Consider the following 18,569-nt stretch of genomic DNA (forward strand, 5'->3'; position numbering starts at 1 on the left):
AGCTGAGCAAGAACTGCTTAGTCTGCCCTCTGTCATGCCAGCTCCAGTGTAGGGAGGTAAAATAGAGTTGGCTAGAGAGAAACCTGCGCATTATTAGAGAACCACCTGAGCTTCACACTGAAACGATTCTATTTCTTGGCTCCAGCCAAGTTACACAGCTTGTTTTACCAGTGCTAGTTCAGTGGTTGGGCAGCTAGTACTGAGAAACGCTTTAGAGACTCTCTCTCTCTCACACACACACACAGATCTGGGAAGTCAGAAGATGCTCATTCTGCCTGAGTCCCAAAGGAGTGGGGATGCTTGAGATAAGAGTCATGTACAGACTGTTATTTTAAAATCATTTTTTTCTCCCATGTGAGGCATTTTTTTCTACTGTTCAGATTAAACAACAATTTGGTTCAATAAGACTGGCTGATCACCACAGGTCACAGACTCCCAAAGGGAAGAATCAAAGTTGCAGAACAACTTTGACCTGCTGGGCAAGCCCATTTGACCCACCCTGTGCTGTAGCCCTGGGTCCAGACTGAGGGTGAGAGAATGGTGAGATCTCACCTCCGAAAAAGGGAAGGGACGAGGCTGACATCTGGCATTCGGAGACCAGAGGGGGGCAGAGATGCAGGATTCCCTGTAACTGTGAGGGATTTCTGCATGAGAGAAATTCCCTTAAGGAAATAAGCCTGAGGTGATTTGGGAATTACTCATTGATATTCTATGGGCTCTTCTCTGGAAAGGCATCCATTGAGAAACCCTGACATGGGGCATTGGGGTTTTCACACTCCGAGCTCCCTTTGAATCTGGGGTTTCTGTGTACCTGGAATGATCCCCCATAGACAACAGGCACATGGAGTGGAGGGTTCCCCAGCTACCTAGCGCTGTCTGCTCTCCAGCCCCTGTCACTGAGTCACACCCACAGCCCAGCAGAGTCAGCTGCCACTGCACAGAACATCTGCCCATCTCAACAGCTGGCAGCCTTTACCCTTCCCTTGGCGTTTGAAAGATTTAAAGACAGAGAAACCTGCCAACGTACCCAGTGCCTGCGAGAAGGGGAGCAGCTGCCAACAGAGATCTGCACCCTAACGGCAAAGGAGTCAGCGGAGAGCTTGCACGGGCAGCAGGCAGTGTCTGCTCAGACAGGCTGCAACTGTCCTTGTGAAGCATGTTTGCCCATTTCCTTGGGGGCCACTTGGCCACCTGAGACCCTCAGCTGATTGGTTCAGTGTGTGCCAGCTTTAATCCCATCACGGCCAATGGCAAACTGCAGGAAGCCCAATCCCAGGGGATGCTCGGTGATGCCAACGAACTGGACAGCAGCACAAGCCCTGCCTCAGGCTCTATTCCTGCAATCCAGGCTGTCAGCGCTGTGCGTACAGCTCAGAGGAGTCACAGGGATCCCTTGAGGGCGGCCCAGAGGTACGGATGATGCTTTTACAGCTGTAATTTTGCTGCAGTGTAATACAATAAACTAATAATAGTTATGTATGGTCAGATTTCTCCCCGGCAGCCCCCTTTCCTGTGTTACAAACCCAGGGTGCAGGCTGGGGGAGGAAGATTCCACACAGCTCCTACCTGGAAATTTCCCTCAGATTGTCCCAGTAGGGCAGGACCCTTCCCTTCTCCCTGCGATATAAACATGGTGACCCAGCATCCATGGATCCTCAAAGCTATGCACAGATCTCAGTGATCCCTTGATAGCCAGGCCCTTTCACCCACAATCTCTGTGCCCCCAAAACTGCTCTAGGACCCTCTCCAGCTCCTTGGGAGCACAGGTTCATTGGTGATGTGCTCCTGGGGCCAGTCACAGTAGCCACTGCCCACAGGATCTGCTTAGGGACCCTTGTAGAGGATGGAGGGGGCTGGTTATGGTAGCTGGTGAGGAACAAAGCCCAACGCACACACACTGGGCAGGAGGCTTAAGCCTTTCCCTACCCAGAGTGCAGTTAGACACTCAGTCAGTGGCACCTTCATTGCTGTTAGGAGGAAGTGGCAGATGACAAAGGTCCAATTTCTCTTGGGAACCCAGGCAGCTGTGGGCTGTCATTGCAACTGAATTATCATCAAAGAATTATCAGTTTTCTATGAATATCATCCCCAAAAATGGATGAAAAGGAAATAGTTTACTTTGGGTCAAAATTTATCGAAATCCAGCTTCTGGCACCAGGAGGTTTAGGGACACCAGAGCATACGGTTGCCTCCTTGACCATCTGGGCTAATAGCCATTGATGGATATACCCTCCACCAACTGATCTAGTTTTTTTTGAAACCTCATTATAGACTTGGCTTTCACATCATCCTCAGGCAAGGAGTTCCACAGGTTGACTATGTGTTGTGTGAAGAAATATTTCCTTTTGCTCGTTTTAAACCTGCTGGCTATTCATTTCACTTGGTGACCCCTTTTTTTGTGTGTGTTTGTTATGAGAAGAAGTAAATAACACTTCCTTATTTACTTTCTCCACACCAGTAATGATTTTATAGACCTCTATCATGTAACTCCTTAGTCATCTCATTTCCAAGCTGAAAAGTTCCAGCCTCATTAATCTCTCCTCATATGGAAGCTGTTCTATACCCCTAACCATTTAAGTTGCCCTTTTCAATATTTTTCCATTTGCAATATATCTTTTTTGAGATGAGGTGACCAGATCTACACATAGTATTCAAGATGTGGGTGCACCATGGATTTATAAAGAGGCAATACGATATTTTCTGCCTTATTTTCTATCCCTTTCTCAATGATTCCCAACATTTTGTTAGCTTTTATGGCTGCTGCTGCACTTGAGCGAATGTTTTCAGAGAACTATCCACAATAAGTACAAAATCTCTGTCTGGAGTGGTAACAGCTCATTTAGACCCCATCATTACATATGTATAGTTTGGATTCTGTTTTCCAATGTGCATTATTGTGCATTTATCAACATTGAATTGCATTTGCCATTTTGTTGCCCAGTCATCCAGTTTTGTGAGATCCCTTTGTAACTCTTCGCAGTCTGCTTTGGACTTAACTATCTTGAGTAATTTTCTATTATCTCCAAACTTTGCCACCTCACTGTTTACCCTTCTTTCCAGATCATTTATTAATATGTTGAACAGGACTGGTCCCTTTACAGACCCTTGTGGGACACCACTATTATCGCTCTCCATTCTGAAAACTGACCATTCATTCCTACCCTTTGTTTCCTATCTTTTAAGCAGTTACTGATCCAGGAGAGACCTTCCTTCTTGTACTATGACAGATTCGTTTCCTTATGAGCTTTTGGTGAGAGACCTTGTCAAGGTTTTCTGAAAATCTAAATATACTATATCCACTGGATCACCTTTGTCCACGTTCTGTTGACCCCATTAAAGAATGCTAGTAGATTGCTGAGGCATGATTTTCTTTATCCCATGACACCTTAGTTTGCTGACTCATAGAATCTAAGATCAGAAGGCACAATTTGAACATCTAGTCTGACCTCCTGCACAATGCAGCCCACAGAACCTCAGCCACCTAAACAGCCTTTGGTGAGGGACCTTGTCAAGGCTTTCTGAAAATCTAAATACACTATATCCACTGGATCATCCTTGTCCACATGCACGTTGAACTCTCGTAGATTGGTGAGACATGATTTCTCTTATAAAAACACGTTTACTCTTACCCAACAGATTGTGTTCATCGAAGTGTCTGATAATTCTGTTCTTTACTACAGTTTCAACCAATTTGCCTGGTCCTGAAAATCGGCTTAGGGGGCCAGTAATTGCCGGGATCACCTCTGGAGCCTTCTTTAAAAATTGGCGTCACATTAGCTATCCTCCAGTCATCTGGTACAAAAGTTGATTTAAATGATTTGTAACTTTCCACAGTTAGTAGTTCTACAATTTCACATTTGCGTTCCTTCAGAACTCTTCGGTCAATCCCAACTGGTCCCATCCTCACATAATACTGTTTAATTTGCTAATCTCATGGTAACACTTGCTATATAAGCGCTAGGGTTTGTTATTAACCCCTGGGTGAAGAATCCCTGTATAGCCAGCTGCTGGGTCCCATCCCACTGCAGACCCCTTGTGATGGGACATGTCTTGAGTGCTGCTAAATGCATCAAATACCAGATCCAAGTACCTATTTTAACCTGTAGGTGCCCAGGATCATGCCCTGCTTTGTGTGCTTCACATCCCTAGGCACATGCCTGGCCATGGCAAAGATTGAAAAAAAAAAAAAAATTCTATTCTAAATCCAAACCCCATAATAATAAAGTGAGCTTTATCTTTTCGTATTTTATTTAAATTATGTGTAATCTGGGCCTGAATGTCTTGCCAGGATTCCTGTGTGTGCGACCTTCAGTCATACACACAGCTCTGCTCTTCTTGGAGGCAGAATGGTTGGAGCGGGAGGGTCCAGCAGGTGTGCTGTGTGCAGAGCCATGCATGGGGCGGGGGCTGCCTGAATGGCTTCTCTTGGGGCTCCTGCTTTAATCCTGTCTCTGACAGACTCAGTCAGAAGTGCCTGGTTGAGGGCGCAGGGGAAGGGTGGGCGGCCTTGTCCCTGGAATAGCCCCTCCCACAGCTGGTGCTGCTCTCATGGATCACGCAGCAGACAGAGCCAGGACTGTGACTGCAAAACAGCTCTGCAGCTTTTCTCATGGCCTCTGGGTGTTTAACCAGAGACGGGACAGTGACAGATCCTATACAATGCGACAAAACATCCACGTTCCTTCCCTGTACTGACTGTATCCACAGCAATTCTGCGATAACATGCCACCCATCCCCTGGCTCTACACAAACACAGTCACTGTGTAAATGCTGCTGCCTGTCTCAGTTCCGTTACCCCAGTGCACTGTCCTCCATTAGCAGCTGCTGGGGACAGCCCCTGTCCTATTGCTCCAGGCCTCAATCGAGTCTTAACCTTTCTGTGAAGAGATGAGATCTGTAGCTCATGTCTTCTTGGATGGACGTGTCTAGGATGGAATAGGTGGCACTTGTTTTTCATCTCCCATGTCACCAGCCCTGTAGCTGGGTGATGAACTGACCTTTTATTTGAAGAACACCTTGACAATCCTTGCACAAATTTGTTTGGTTTTCATGCTGTACACAATTGGGTTCATCAGAGGTGGGACCATTGTGTAGACATAGCCCATGACAATCTGAATGAAGGAAGAAGAGTTCTTCCCAAATCTGTGTATCACTGACAATCTGATCATTGGCGTGTAGAAGAGGAGAATGGTGCAGACACGGGAGACATAGGTGTTTAGGGTCTTGAGATGCTCCGCATGGGACGCAACACTCAGCTCTGTTTTGAGGATCATCACATAAGATAGGAGAATGAACAACGAGTCCAACCCCACCATGGAGACTATTAGAAACAAGCTATAGATGCTGTCCACTCTGATATCTGAACAAGTCATCTTCATGACCTCCTGGTGCAGGCATTAGGAATGGGAGTGGTTGTTGGCTTGACAGTATCGATTCTGTTTCAGGAGAATGGGGAGCGGGAATATTAGGACACCAGTCCCATCTTGGCTATTCTCAGTGGGGTTAGGATAGAAGCATATCTCAGCGGGTTACAGATCGCAACAAGGTGGTCAAAGGCCATTAACAAGGGCGGATTCAATGAAGGAAAGTTAGTGGATGAACAACTGGGCAAAATAGGCATCGAACCTGATCTCCCTAGATTTAAACCAGTATATGCCCAGTATTGTTGGCATGGTGGTTATCGATAAGCCAAAGGAAAATGTACATGGGCTCATGGAGGGTTGGATCTGTTTTTATAATTAACAGAATGAGTGAATTTCCTAATATGGAAATAACGTACATTAAACAGAAGGGGATAGAAATCCAGACATGGATGTCTTCCAGCCCAGGTATTCCAGTGAGAAGGAACACTGCAGGTTGGAATATGGTGTCATTAACAGCTGACATAATGCTCTGGGCATGTCCGAGGAGTTTTGAAAGATATTTCCTGAAAGGAAAAATAAGAGGAGATTAGATTATATTGAACGAGACATCATTCTCCTGTCACTGCAAGTCTAGAATCTTACAAGAGGTCAAGAAAGATCACCAAAACATAATCAAAAATAAGAGGAGATTAGATTATATTGAACGAGACATCATTCTCCTGTCACTGCAAGTCTAGAATCTTACAAGAGGTCAAGAAAGATCACCAAAACATAATCAGAATTGGGCTCTATTAACTTTCACTTACCAAAAACTCTTGGTGATAAACTTTGACCTCCAACAATCAATCCCTCCAAGAGAATCTGAATGCTTTGCCCCACCACTGTTGACTGTGTCCAGAGAAGTCGATCATCCCACGGGCTTCTCTTTATCCTCACAGGACCCACATCCTCTCCTCATGCAAGGGCTCTGTAGATATTTGGCAAGTTCTAAGCTAATACAGTAACTTCAGTTGGGTGGAGTAGGGATTGGTGACTCAAATGGTGAATAGTGAAAACACCAGTGTGACAGGGTGCTGAGCAAGAACTGCTTAGTCTGCCCTCTGTCATGCCAGCTGCAGTTTAGACAGGTGAATTGGAGATGATTGGAGAGAAACCTGCACCTAATTAGAGAACTGGAGACAGCTGCCTGCCCAGTTACACTTGGGGTTGCATTAAGTGCTGAGAGGAGGGAAGCCAGAGGAGGGAGGCAGGAAGTGGAAGTAGAGCGATAGCTCCTCCCTCCTGGGTGCAGATGCTAGATGGTGAGCTTGGTATGCTGAAAAGGTGGTGGAAGCAAAACCTGCAAATAAAATTGCACCAGTGGTTCCTGAACCTGAGGGTCTCCCACTGACTTTGTGAATGCAGCAGAAGCAGAAGCAGGGCAGGCACTGCAACACCCTGCTACACTAATATCAATTACTGCAGCGATGCTTGTGTAACCAATGAGGGGCTTATATTACATACTACCACTGTATAATCCCCTTGACTGCACCTCATCTTTACTCTTTGCTGAAACACAGACCAGCGGTTCTATTGTTTCATGACTTTTTGGAATGTCTTGCACAATAATAGCAGAAGTGTTACAAACAGCTTCTGGTCAGTTACCGGGAGACAGAATCATACAATTGTTCACTGAACAAAAAGTTAAATGCACAAACCCATTTCAAACAGAGTTGGCAATATCTTTGAAATATTTTCTAACGCAAAAGCCGTTAAGTAGCAAAGTTACTCCTGAACCAAAACCTCTGCTGCTGGCTTTCAATAGACATGCATGTAATGAAAATTTGTTTTGTAGTAATTGTATTACGATAAAAAGTTTTGGCGTAACATTAATAGAACCATAATTTAGCACACACATGTGAACCCATTCTTTCCCCTCGGATCTTCTTTCAGGGACATCATTCTGCTCTCAGTGCAAGTCTAGAGTTTTCCAAGAGGTCGAGAAAGATCAGCAAAAACATAGACTTGGATTTACACTTGGTGATTATCTGTTCCTTTCATTACCTCTGAAGCACCTGGCATTTGCCACTGTTGGAAGACAGGATACTTGGCTAGATTGACTATTGGTCTGACCAAGCATGGCAGTTATTATGTACACCACCTATACAAAGATAGGTATAGCCAGATTGGATCAGAACTGTACTCCATCTAGCCCAGTATCCAGTGGCTAGCACAAAAGACTTGAAGGGAAGGTAGAAGAAGCCCTGTAATAGACAGCTAAGATATAATTTCCTTCCAGGGAAAGATTCCTTCTGATATATTTGATGGTGTAAATCAGGAATGTTCATAGCTTGCAGACTTTTTGAAAAAATCCTCATTACTGTGAGTTTTCCAGGTTCTGAGTTCAGGAACATTGACTGTAACAGCGTCACTCCGTAAATTTGATCAGAATTGGGCTCGATTAACTTTCACTTACCAAAAGCTCTCAGTGAGACACTCTGACCTCAAGAATCTCTCCAAGAGACACTGAAGATCTTTGCCTGGCCAGTGTTGACTGAATCCAGAGAAGTCGATCATCGTACAGGCTTCTATTTACCCTCACAGGTCCCCTATGCTTTCTCCAGGCAAGGGCTCTGTAGATATTTGGCAAGTTACAAGTTAACACAGACAGTTACTTCAGCTCAGTGGTAGAGGGGTTGGAGACTCAAATTGTGATTAGTGAAAACACTAATTTTAAACTCATATACAGCAGTGTGCAAGTTCCTTCAGCCATACTGGTGTAACAGATGATGAGCTATTATAATCCCTTTTCCTGCACCTCTTCTCTACTCTTTCCTGAAACACAGACCAGCGGTTCTGTTGGGTCATGACTTTTATGAAAGTCTCACGCAAGTATTGCAGAGTTATTGTGTGCATGACTCTGCATGTAGGTGCTAGAAACAGCTTCTGGACAGTTAGCAGGAGACAGTATCATACAACAGCACACTGAACAAAGCGTTAATAGAACAAACCCATTACAAAGAGTATTTGGAATACCTCTGAAATACTTTCTAAAGCTAAAGTCATTAAGCAGTAAAGTTACCCCTGCTCCTTCCTGTACAGATTCCAACAACTCTGCTGTTGGCTTTCCATAGACATGCATGGAATGAAAGTTTGGTTTGTAATAATTATATTACGATGAAAAGTTTTCGCATAACGATTGATAGAAGTGTACTTTCGCAGACACATGTAATCCCATTCTTTCCCCTCTGACCTTCTTCCAGAGACCATTTCTCAGGTTAGAGGGGGACCTAAAATGTAGCTTGTGTCATCTGAATTTATTCAGAATGTGAAAAGATTGCAGCCTCTTAGCCCTCATTCAAATACGTGTCAACAATCAAAGGTCTGGGTGGTACTAATATCTAGCTAATAGTTAACTCCTATATTAAGGAGTTAAGAGTTAACTCCTCTATCCCTGGGTTAGTAGCTGACAGGTTCTCCTCAGGTTCTGTGATGTCAATCTTCAGCCTTTATCCAGAGTGCTGCAGAAATTGGGATCAGCGTATACAATATCCATTGCCTGGGCTGTCACTTTCTAGTGCCCTGCAGATTTTTCTGGGACACGAATTGGGATCCTTAGTCACCTAAAAATCCAAGAATGAATCGTTTGGGAGAAACCACCCTGGTATCAAGGGATGGCCGAAGATTTTCTAGTACAGTGATTTGCAACATTTTTCATTTCCAAACCCCTACAAAATTTCAAATGCAGATCTGAATACCTTTGGAAATCTAACATGTAATCTGCAGATCCCCAGAGGTCCATGTACCACAGGTTGAAAACCTCTGGCCTAGTACAGAGTAATCCCAATACCTGTTATTCAGCTATAATAGAGGTTTGTGAGAAGTGGATTTCAAAGTGAAATGCATGAATATTCATGGAAATCAAACTTCATTTCACACATCAAAGTCATCTATTGCTAACTTTCTCTCTGACTGTCTATGTACTGTGTTCATAAAAGACACGCCACCCTGGAACGGTATTGTGACAGCCATGGAGCTGAGCTGCCATCATTATGAATGTGTATGTTAAACACAATTCTTGGGATGTTGATAGTATGGCTATATTGGTTAAATATGGGGATATGACCACTATGGCTAGTCTTAGTTCAGTAGCAGGCTCCAGGAAAACAAGCAGGAAGGGATACAAGACCTCAGGAAAAGCCACCTCTCACTAAACACTTCAGGGAAGCTAAGAGAGAAACCCTGAGCTTCACGTTGTGCAGACCCCATTTCCAGGCGCCAGCCAAGTTACACAGTGCTGGGAGTCTGTCCAGAGGTGGGGCGACTGGTGCTGAGAAGCTCCTCAGACTGACAGACACCGCTGGGGACGTCAGAAAACGCTCAGCTTGCCTGGGTCCCTGTCAGAGTGGGAGGGTTTCAGAAAGATGAACAGACTGTTGTTTTAAAACCAGTTTATTCTCTCATGTGATGCTTTTTCCTGCTGTTCAGATTAAACAATACATCAGTTCAGGAAGGCTGGCTGGTCACTTTTCTCCTACATGTCATGGACTCGCAAACGAAAGAAGCTCAGCTGTTGAACCCAGTTGGACCTGCTGGGCAAGCCTAGGTGACCCACAGTGTACTGTAGCCCAGAGCCCAGTCTGAGAGTGGGAGAATGGTGGGATTCCAACCCCGGGATAGCGAAAGGGACAAAGCTGACATCTGGTACTTGGAGACCAGAAAGGGGACAGAAATGCTGGAACCCTCATCCAGACAGAAAATAAAAATAAAACTATTCCATGTGCCTTATCTGACCTGCTACCCCAAAGCAACACAGCTCTGAATTCCTGCGTTCACAATCCAGTCAGAGAATAAAAGCATTGAACATGGATTTCCTGATTAAATTTCCTGGAACAAATCAACCTGAGGTGATTTGGGAACTACTCACTGATATTCCATGGACTCTTCTCTTGCCCAGAGCTCATGGCACTCTGGAAATGGGACCCATTGAGAAATCCTGACTCAGGGCATTGGAGTTTGCACACTCTGTGCTCCCTTTGAATCTGGGATTTCTGTGTCCCTGGAATGAACCCCCAGGAACCATGGACAAATGGAATAGAAGGTACCCCAGCTACCTAGTGCTGCCTGCTGTCCAGCCCCTGTCACTGAGTCACACCCACAGCCCAGCAGAGTCAGCTGATGCTGCACAGAACATCTGCCCATGTCAACAGCTGGTAGCCTTTACCCTTCCCTTGGCATTTGAAAGATTTAAAGACAGAGAAACCTGCCAACATACCCAATGCCTGCGAGAAGGGGAACAGTTCTCAACAGAGGTCTGCACCCTAATGGAGAGGAGTCAGCGGATGGGTCTAAGTCCTTCGGTTCAGTTGCAAAATAGATTGATCCAGAGGTAGGTGTGTGTCTGCAGCTGGACAGGAACATAGACAAAATGGATTCTGTGGCTTGATCTTATATACCCTCTGTCCAGGGTTATGCGGCCTGGGGAAAGTCACAAAAACTAAAATGGAGTCCAGACTCACAGGGGCCAATCCTGGTGACTCTTCAGATGTGCTGGGGTCCAGAATCACATGGGCCAATCCTTCAGGTATGCCTGGGGTTTCTTCCTGGGCCCCTTTCCTCTGTGAGTGTCTTAATGGGCCATTAAGCAGGCTATTTTCTTGCCACCTGTCTGTCTGGGGTGTGTCCCAGCCAGCCCAAACTGACATACAGAAATACCAAATACATCCATAACTTCCATTTTACATATAATACATGAACATAAGTATTATTATCTTACTCAGCACAATATATCCCTTCTAACAGTACCAGACATGATATATCTCACACCAATTATCATGATTCCGCCATATTGATGTCACACAATATACTAAATGTCCCCCCACTCAAGCCAGTCCGTGTAACACCCCAAACGCGAGACTGGTGTAGAAAGGAGTAATCAGAGCTCCTGAATACACCTCGGGGCCCCCTTATCCAGACAGCGTGACAAGAAGATTGTGACTTTGGGCACCCTGGGAAAATAGAAATACCCCCAATGCTGTCCCCACAGGCCCATTCAACCCTAATTGGCCCCATGTGCATAATGTTGCCCCTGTTTCCACAAGGGAGGTTAAACACCTAGTAGCAGGAGCCGATTTCCCCACAACAGAGATGGTCATAGGCATGGTGAGATGGTCTCCCAATCAAGCTAAGGCTATTGCTGAGAGATTGGGACCATTGAACCGTGACACTGCCATTGCGTGGCTGGCTCGCGTTTAGCAAATGTACCCCAGACAGTTTGGATTAACAAAGACGTCTTCTGTGAACATAAGCACAGAAAGGAAGCTTACAAAAAGTGAAAACTTGGTCAGATGGCTAGGGAGGAGTATAAAAATAGGGGGTTCCCGGGGAGAAATCTGACCCTACATAACTATTATTAGTCTGATTTACTGTATTGCAGCGAGATTACAGCTGTAACAGCATCATCGGTACCACTTGGCCGCCCCCTAGGGAGCCCTGTGGCTCCTCTGAGCTATAGGCACAGCACTGACAGCCTGGATTGCAGGAATAGAGCCTGAGGCAGGATTTGCGCTCCTGTCTGGTTTGGTGGCATCACCACACATCCCCCGTGATTGGGCTTCCTGCAATTTGCTATTGGACATGATGGGGTTAAAGCTGGCACACTCTGAGCCAATCAGCTGAGGGTCCCAGGTGGCCAAGTGGCCCACAAGGAGATGGGCAAACACGCTTCATAAGGACAGTTGCAGCCTGTCTGAGCAGACGCTGCCTGCTGCCCGTGCAAGCTCTCCGCTGACTCCTTCTCCGTTAGCGTGCAGATCTCTGTTGGCAGCTGCTCCCCTTCTCACAGGCATTGGGTACGTTGGCAGGTTTCTCTGTCTTTAAAAGGGAAGGGTAAAGGCTGCCAGCTGTTTACGTGGGCAGATGTTCTGTGCAGCAGCAGCTGACTCTGCTGGGCTGTGATTGTGACTCAGTGACAGGGGCTGGAGAGGAGGCAGCACTAAGTAGCTGGGACCGTGTGCCCGTGGTCTATGGGGGATCATTGCAGTTGCACAGAAACCCCAGATTTAAAGGGAGATGGGAGTGAGAAAATCTTGATGCCCTGAGTCAGGATTTCTCAATGGGTCCCATTTCCAGAGGTGCTCTGGGCTGGAGAGGACCCCGTGGAATATCAGCGAGTTAATTTACTCCTGGAATTTGAATTGGCAAATCCCTGGCTCGTTTGTGAACGCAGGAATTCAGAGCTGTGATGTTTTGTGGTAACTGGTCAGATGAGGCACATGGAACAGTTCTGTTTTCTTAGTGAATGAGAGCTCTGTATTTCTGCCCTGTAGAAAACCCTCACAGTTAAAGGGCATCCTGCACCTCTCCCTCCTCTCTTGTCTCTAGATGCCAGCCTCGTCCCTTTCCCTCTCTTGTGGGGGAATCTCACCATTCTCCCACCCTCAGACTGGGCCCTGGGCTGCAGCATACTCTGGATGAACTGGGCTTGCCCAGCAGGTCTTACTGGGCTCAGCACCTGTGCTTCTTGCTTTTTGGAGTCTGTGACCTGTGGTGAAAAGAGTGACCAGCCAGCCTTCCTGAACCAAAGTATTCTTTAATTTGAACAGTAAAAATGAAGCGTCACCTGAGAGAATAAAAGTGTTTTAAAACAAAAGTCTGTACCTGTCCCTTACCTCAAGCACCCCCACTCTGATGGGGACCCAGGCAGGCTGAGTGTTTTCTCACTTCCCCAGCGGTGTCTGTGTTTTTCAGTCTGAAATGGGGTCTTCACATCGTGAAGCTCAGGGGTTGTCTCTTAACCTCCCTGATATGTTTAGTGAGAGATGGCTTTTCTTGTTTCCGTTGCTGCTTATTTTTCAGCTGCCTGCTATTAAACTAGGATTATCCATACTGGTAGAATCCTGATATTTAACACAATATAGCCATACAATCAACAGCCCAAGAATTGGGTTTAACATACACATTCATAATTATGGCATCTCAGCTCCATGCCTGTCACAATACCGTTCCAGGGTGGCATGTATTTTATGAATATAAAATATAGACAGTCGGAAAGAGAGAGAGCAATAGATGCGTTGTGAAATGAAGTTTGATTTCCATGAATACTCCAGCTTTTCACTTTAAACCTACTTCCTGCAAACCCTCATGATTGCTGAGAAAGAAAAGCTGGGTTTCAATGTAGTAGAGCAGTGTTTTTCCACTGGTCGTCCATGGACCTCTGCGGATATGCAGACTAGGTGTAAGATTTCCAAAGATATTTTCACCTGCATTTGACATTTTGCAGTTGGTCTGGAAATCAAAAAAGATTGCAAACCACTGTACTAGGGAGTTAGAGCCCAGGAAATAAATATTGTATATGCTGATCCCAAAGCGTGCAAAACTCCAGATAAAGGCTGCAGAATGACATAACAGAACCTGAGGAGAACCAGTAAGCTACTAACCCAAGGTTAGTGAAGCTACTAGCTGCAAAAGATTCCATAGACTTTCGTTTGCTGACAGGCAATGAAATGAGGGCCAACAGGCTGCAATCTTTTCAAGTTCTGAAGAAATCCAGATGACACGCTACATTGTAGGTCCCCCTCTAACCTGAGTAATCATCCCTGAAAGAAGATCCAAGGGACAAGAATGGGTTTACATGTGTGTGCTAAAATATCATTCTGTAAATGTTATGCCAAAACGTTTCATTGTAATACTATTATTACAAACCAAACTTTCTTTACCTGCATGTCTATTGAAAGCTAGGAGCAGAGGTGTTGAAGCAGGAGTAACTTTACTACTTAATGGCTTTTGCTTTGGAAGGTATTTCAGAGGTATTCCAAATCCTGTTTGAAAAGGTTTGTGCTATTAACTCTTCTTTAACTGAGCAGTTGTATCACATTGTCTCCTGGTAACTGACCAGAAGCTGTCTGTAATGCTTACATTTCAGAGATATTCCAAATTCTGTTTGCAATGGGTTTGTGCTATTAACTCTTTGTTCAGTGAGCAGTTGTATGATTATGTCTCGTGGTAACTGACCAGAAGCTGTTTGTAACACTTACATTCAAAATCATACACACAACAATTCTGCTATTATTGTGCAAAATGTTTCAAAAAGTCATGAAACAGAACCGCTGTGTTTCAGCAAAGAGCAGAGATGAGGTGCAGTCAAGGGGATCATATAGTGGTTGTATGTAATTTACACCCATCACCGGTTACAAGAGCATGTCTGAAGTAATTAGCACTCTCAACTGGATATTAGTGCAAAACCAGCTGTAGCAGGGTGTTGCAGTGTCTGCCCTGCTTCTGCTGCATTCACAAAGCCAGTGGGAGACCCTCAGTTCAGGAACCACTGATGCAGTTTTATCTACAGGTTGTGCTCCCACCACCTTTTCACCGTACCAAGCTTCCCTTTTAGCATCTGCACCCAGGAGGGAGGAGCTATCACTCTACTTCCACCTCCTGCCTCCCTCCCCTGGCTTCCCTCCTCTTAGCACTTTATGCAGCCCCCAGGCTGACTGGGGGGGCAGCTGTCTCTGGTTTTCTAACTAGGCGCAGGTTTCTCTCCAATCATCTCCAATTTACCTGCCTAAACTGGAGCTGGCATGACAGAGGGAAAACTAAGCAGTTCTTGCTCAGCACCCTGTGACCCTGGTGTTTGTGATATTCATCATTTGGGCCACCAATCTCTTCCCCCAGCTGAAGTAACTCACTGTGTTAGCTTGGAACTTGCTAAATATCAACAGAACCCTCGCATGAGGAGAGGATGCGAGTCCTGTGAGGATAAAGAGAAGCTTTTAGGATGAACGACCTGTCTGGATCCAGTTAACACTGTCCAGGGAAAAGTATTCACCTTCCCTTGGAGGGATTCTTGGTGGGTCACAGTGTATCACTGAAAGTATTTGTTAAGTGAAAGTTAATAGAATCCGATTCTGATTGAATTTACACATGCAAATCTGAAGTGATGATGCTGCAGTCAAGGTTCCTCAATTCTGGCCCTAAATGTTTTCCTGTATATTACAGAGGGGCAGTTGCGTAATTTGGGCTTTTGGGAGTGGAGACATTTTTTTTTTTAAATGACAAGGTAATAAATAAGTGTATAAATAGCATCAGTGCAGGACAGATAAATACAATGATCATTTTCATTATGTGCTCACAAGGTCTCAACTCTAAAATCATACAGTGCTGAAGTAAGCTGCGGAACTCACAGACACAAGATATCAATGGTAGGATTAAAAGACAGATGGGAGCTTTATATGGGGAACCAGAAAATCCAATTACAATAATAAGAGTTTTTTAAAATGGCTTGAGAGGGCTATAAACTTTCTTGATTTACACCATAAAATATGTCTAATTTGTGCATGTCAGGAGGAATATTTTCCTGGGAGCAGGTTATCTGTCAGCTGTCTATTGCAGAGCTTCTTCTACCTTCCCCTGAAGCTTCTGGTACTGGTCACTGGAACCCTGGCTAGATGCACCAGAGAGCTGATCCAATCTGGCAATCCCTATCTTCCTATCGGTGGTGTACATAGGAACACAAGAATGGACATATTGGGTCAGACCAATGGTCCATGTACCCCAGCATTCTATCTTCCAACAGTGACCAATACCAGGTGCTTCAGAGGGAATGAACAGAAAAGGTAATAATCAAGTGTAAATCAAAGACTCTGTTTTTACTGATCTTTCTTGAGCTACTACAAGTCTCCAGACTTTCACTGAGAGCAGAATAATGTCTTGTTCAATAACATCTAGTCTGCTATTATTTTTTCTTTCAGGAAGTAAAGTTTAAAACACCTCAGAGCTGCCCAGTGCATTATGTCAGCTTTCAATGATACCAAATTCCAACATGCAGTGTTCATTCTCACCGGAATACCTGGGCAGGAAGACGTCCATGTCTGGATTTCTATCCCCTTCTGCTTAATATATGTTACGTCAATATTAGGAAATTCATTCATGCTGTTCATTATAAAAACAGATCCATCCCTCCATGAGCCCATGTACATTTTCCTTTCCATGTTGGCCATCACAGACATTGGCTTATCATTATCCACCCTGCTAACGACACTAGGCATATTCTGGTTTAACTCTAGGGAGATCAGCCATGATGCCTGTTTTGCCCAGCTGTTCTTCATCCACTCACTTACATTCACTGAATCTTCCGTGCTCTTGTCGATGGCCTTTGACCGCTTTGTTGCTATCTGTAACCCTCTGAGATATGCTTCCATCTTAACCATGCCAAGAATAGCCAAAATGGGACTGGTGTCTCTGCTAAGGGGAGTGGTCCTAATATTCCCACTCCCCATTCTCCTGAAACAGTACACATACTGTCATGCCAACATCCTCTCCCATTCCTACTGCCTGCACCAGGAGGTCATGAAGATGGCTTGTTCAGATATCAGAGTCAACATCATCTATGGTTTCTTTGTAACAATGTCTTCAGTGGGGTTGGACTTTCTGCTCATCCTCCTATCCTATGGGATGATCCTCAAAACAGTTCTGAGCATCGCATCCCACGCGGAGCGCCTGAAAGCCCTGAACACCTGCGTCTCCCACATCTGCGTTGTTCTGCTCTTCTACATGCCAGAGATTGCCTTGTCTGTGATATACAGATTTGTGAAGAGCTCTTCTCCTTTGTTTCAGACTGTCATGGGTTATGTCTATTTGCTAGTCCCACCCCTGATGAACCCAATCGTCTATAGCGTGAAAACCAAACACATTCGTGCGAGGATAATCAGGGTGTTCATCAAGTGAAGAGTCAGTTCATCACCCAGCTCCAGAGAATCAGAAGAGAATCCAGCTGGTGCAGCTGGCAAGTTGGTCCTGTGGTTTGGGCTCTGCTCTGCCACTCAAGGTCCCAGGTCACACAAGGAGTTTGTGCCAGAGATTGGAATAAAATGTGGGTTCTCTTAATCCTGGTCCCCTGCCTTATTCATCCAGTTCTTTTGTTGTATCTTCCTGATCTCCTAAACAACAGCAGGTGATGGCAGGGATTTTCATACATTAATTATGCATAGTTTAAATAAAATGCAAAGAGATCAGGCTCACTCAGGTGTCATGGGTTCTTGGTTTAGAGCAGAATTTTTTATTATATTTCAATCTTTACCAGGGCCAAGAATGTGCCTGGGGATGTGACGTCAACAAAGGAGGACATGATCCCTGGGCACTGTGACAGGGTCTGACTAGATGTGTACTGGAGAGTGCTACTATTTGAGTTCCAGGTGGGGGGGGGGGGGCATAAGCTCTCCCGCTGCTAAAGGCCCCTCCCCCATCCTAAGAGGTGGAGCCACTGGGCCCAGGATTCAACTGATTTTGTGGGACAACTAATGAAAAAACAGGAAGGGGCGTGAGGATCACAGGTTTAAACGAAGGGAACCAGAAAGGGACACCAAGCAGAGAACCCCGGGGAGTGCCCACTGCCCCCAGAAGGTGTCTAGGGATCCAGCAGACGCTGACCAGAGGAACTCTGCCCAGATGCGTGGACAGATGGAGGAACAGAAATAGGCCCCACAGTTGTAAAGCACTCCTCTGCCCCCGCGGGTCAGCCAGAACTCCCGGAAGGACACCACAAAGCCCATGTCCTCCAGAAACCTATTACTAAAATGGAGTAGGCTGGCGCCAGCCTCTCCACAGTCAGAGAGGCCATCATGGTCACCATACGGTGATCTGAAAATGGGGCTGGCTGGACGCTGGAGGAGTGGGCCCGCGAGAGATGGTAACACGGGAAGTAGATGCGGTCCAACCGGGAGTGGTGCAACTGATCTTCCCCCACCCGGACAAAAGTGAAGGTAATGTTGTTGTATGTGTGTTGGTTGCGCCAGACGTCCATAAGGGAGTGATGGCCGATAATCTCCCGGAGGATGTCCATGGTGACCTGGCACTGCTCGGTTCCTGTGCGGTCCCGTTCCTCGAGGGTGGTGTTAAAGTCCCCGCCCAGGACCAGGCATTCATGAGGATCCAACGTGCCAAGGAAGGTGGATGCCTGCTGAAAGAAACAAACCCACTCTGGGCCCGAATTCGGGGCATAGACATTAATCAAGTTCAATGCTAGCCCCTCCATACAGACCCGGAGGTGTAGCAGGTGACCAAGCATGACCTTGGCAACCCCCAGCACCTTGGGCTGCAGGCTGGGTGAGAATAGGGTGTCCACTCCCACCAAATGGGTGGAGAGTTGGCTAAAAAACAACGTGTCTCCCCCCTCCAGCCGCCAGCTGGCCTTGGCAGCTGGATCCATATGGGTCTCCTGCAGAAAAACCA

The 18,569-nt window shown here is 45.7% G+C and overlaps 1 protein-coding gene across 1 annotated transcript; it reads left to right on the forward strand.

The window, feature by feature from the left end:
- Positions 1–15,107: 15,107 nt before the first annotated feature.
- On the forward strand, positions 15,108–17,210 carry LOC137149987 (olfactory receptor 51G2-like). Its single transcript, XM_067543636.1, has 2 exons — positions 15,108–15,189; positions 16,091–17,210. Exon 2 carries the CDS (start codon positions 16,131–16,133, stop codon positions 17,064–17,066), a length of 936 nt encoding a protein of 311 aa, XP_067399737.1. The 5' UTR covers positions 15,108–15,189; positions 16,091–16,130; the 3' UTR covers positions 17,067–17,210.
- The last annotated feature ends 1,359 nt before the right edge of the window (positions 17,211–18,569 follow it).

This window comes from Emydura macquarii, unplaced genomic scaffold (genome assembly GCF_026122565.2).
Source record: "Emydura macquarii macquarii isolate MOO-44397 ecotype Brisbane River unplaced genomic scaffold, CSIRO-AGI_Emac_v2 contig_934, whole genome shotgun sequence".
NCBI classification, from domain to species: domain Eukaryota; kingdom Metazoa; phylum Chordata; order Testudines; family Chelidae; genus Emydura; species Emydura macquarii.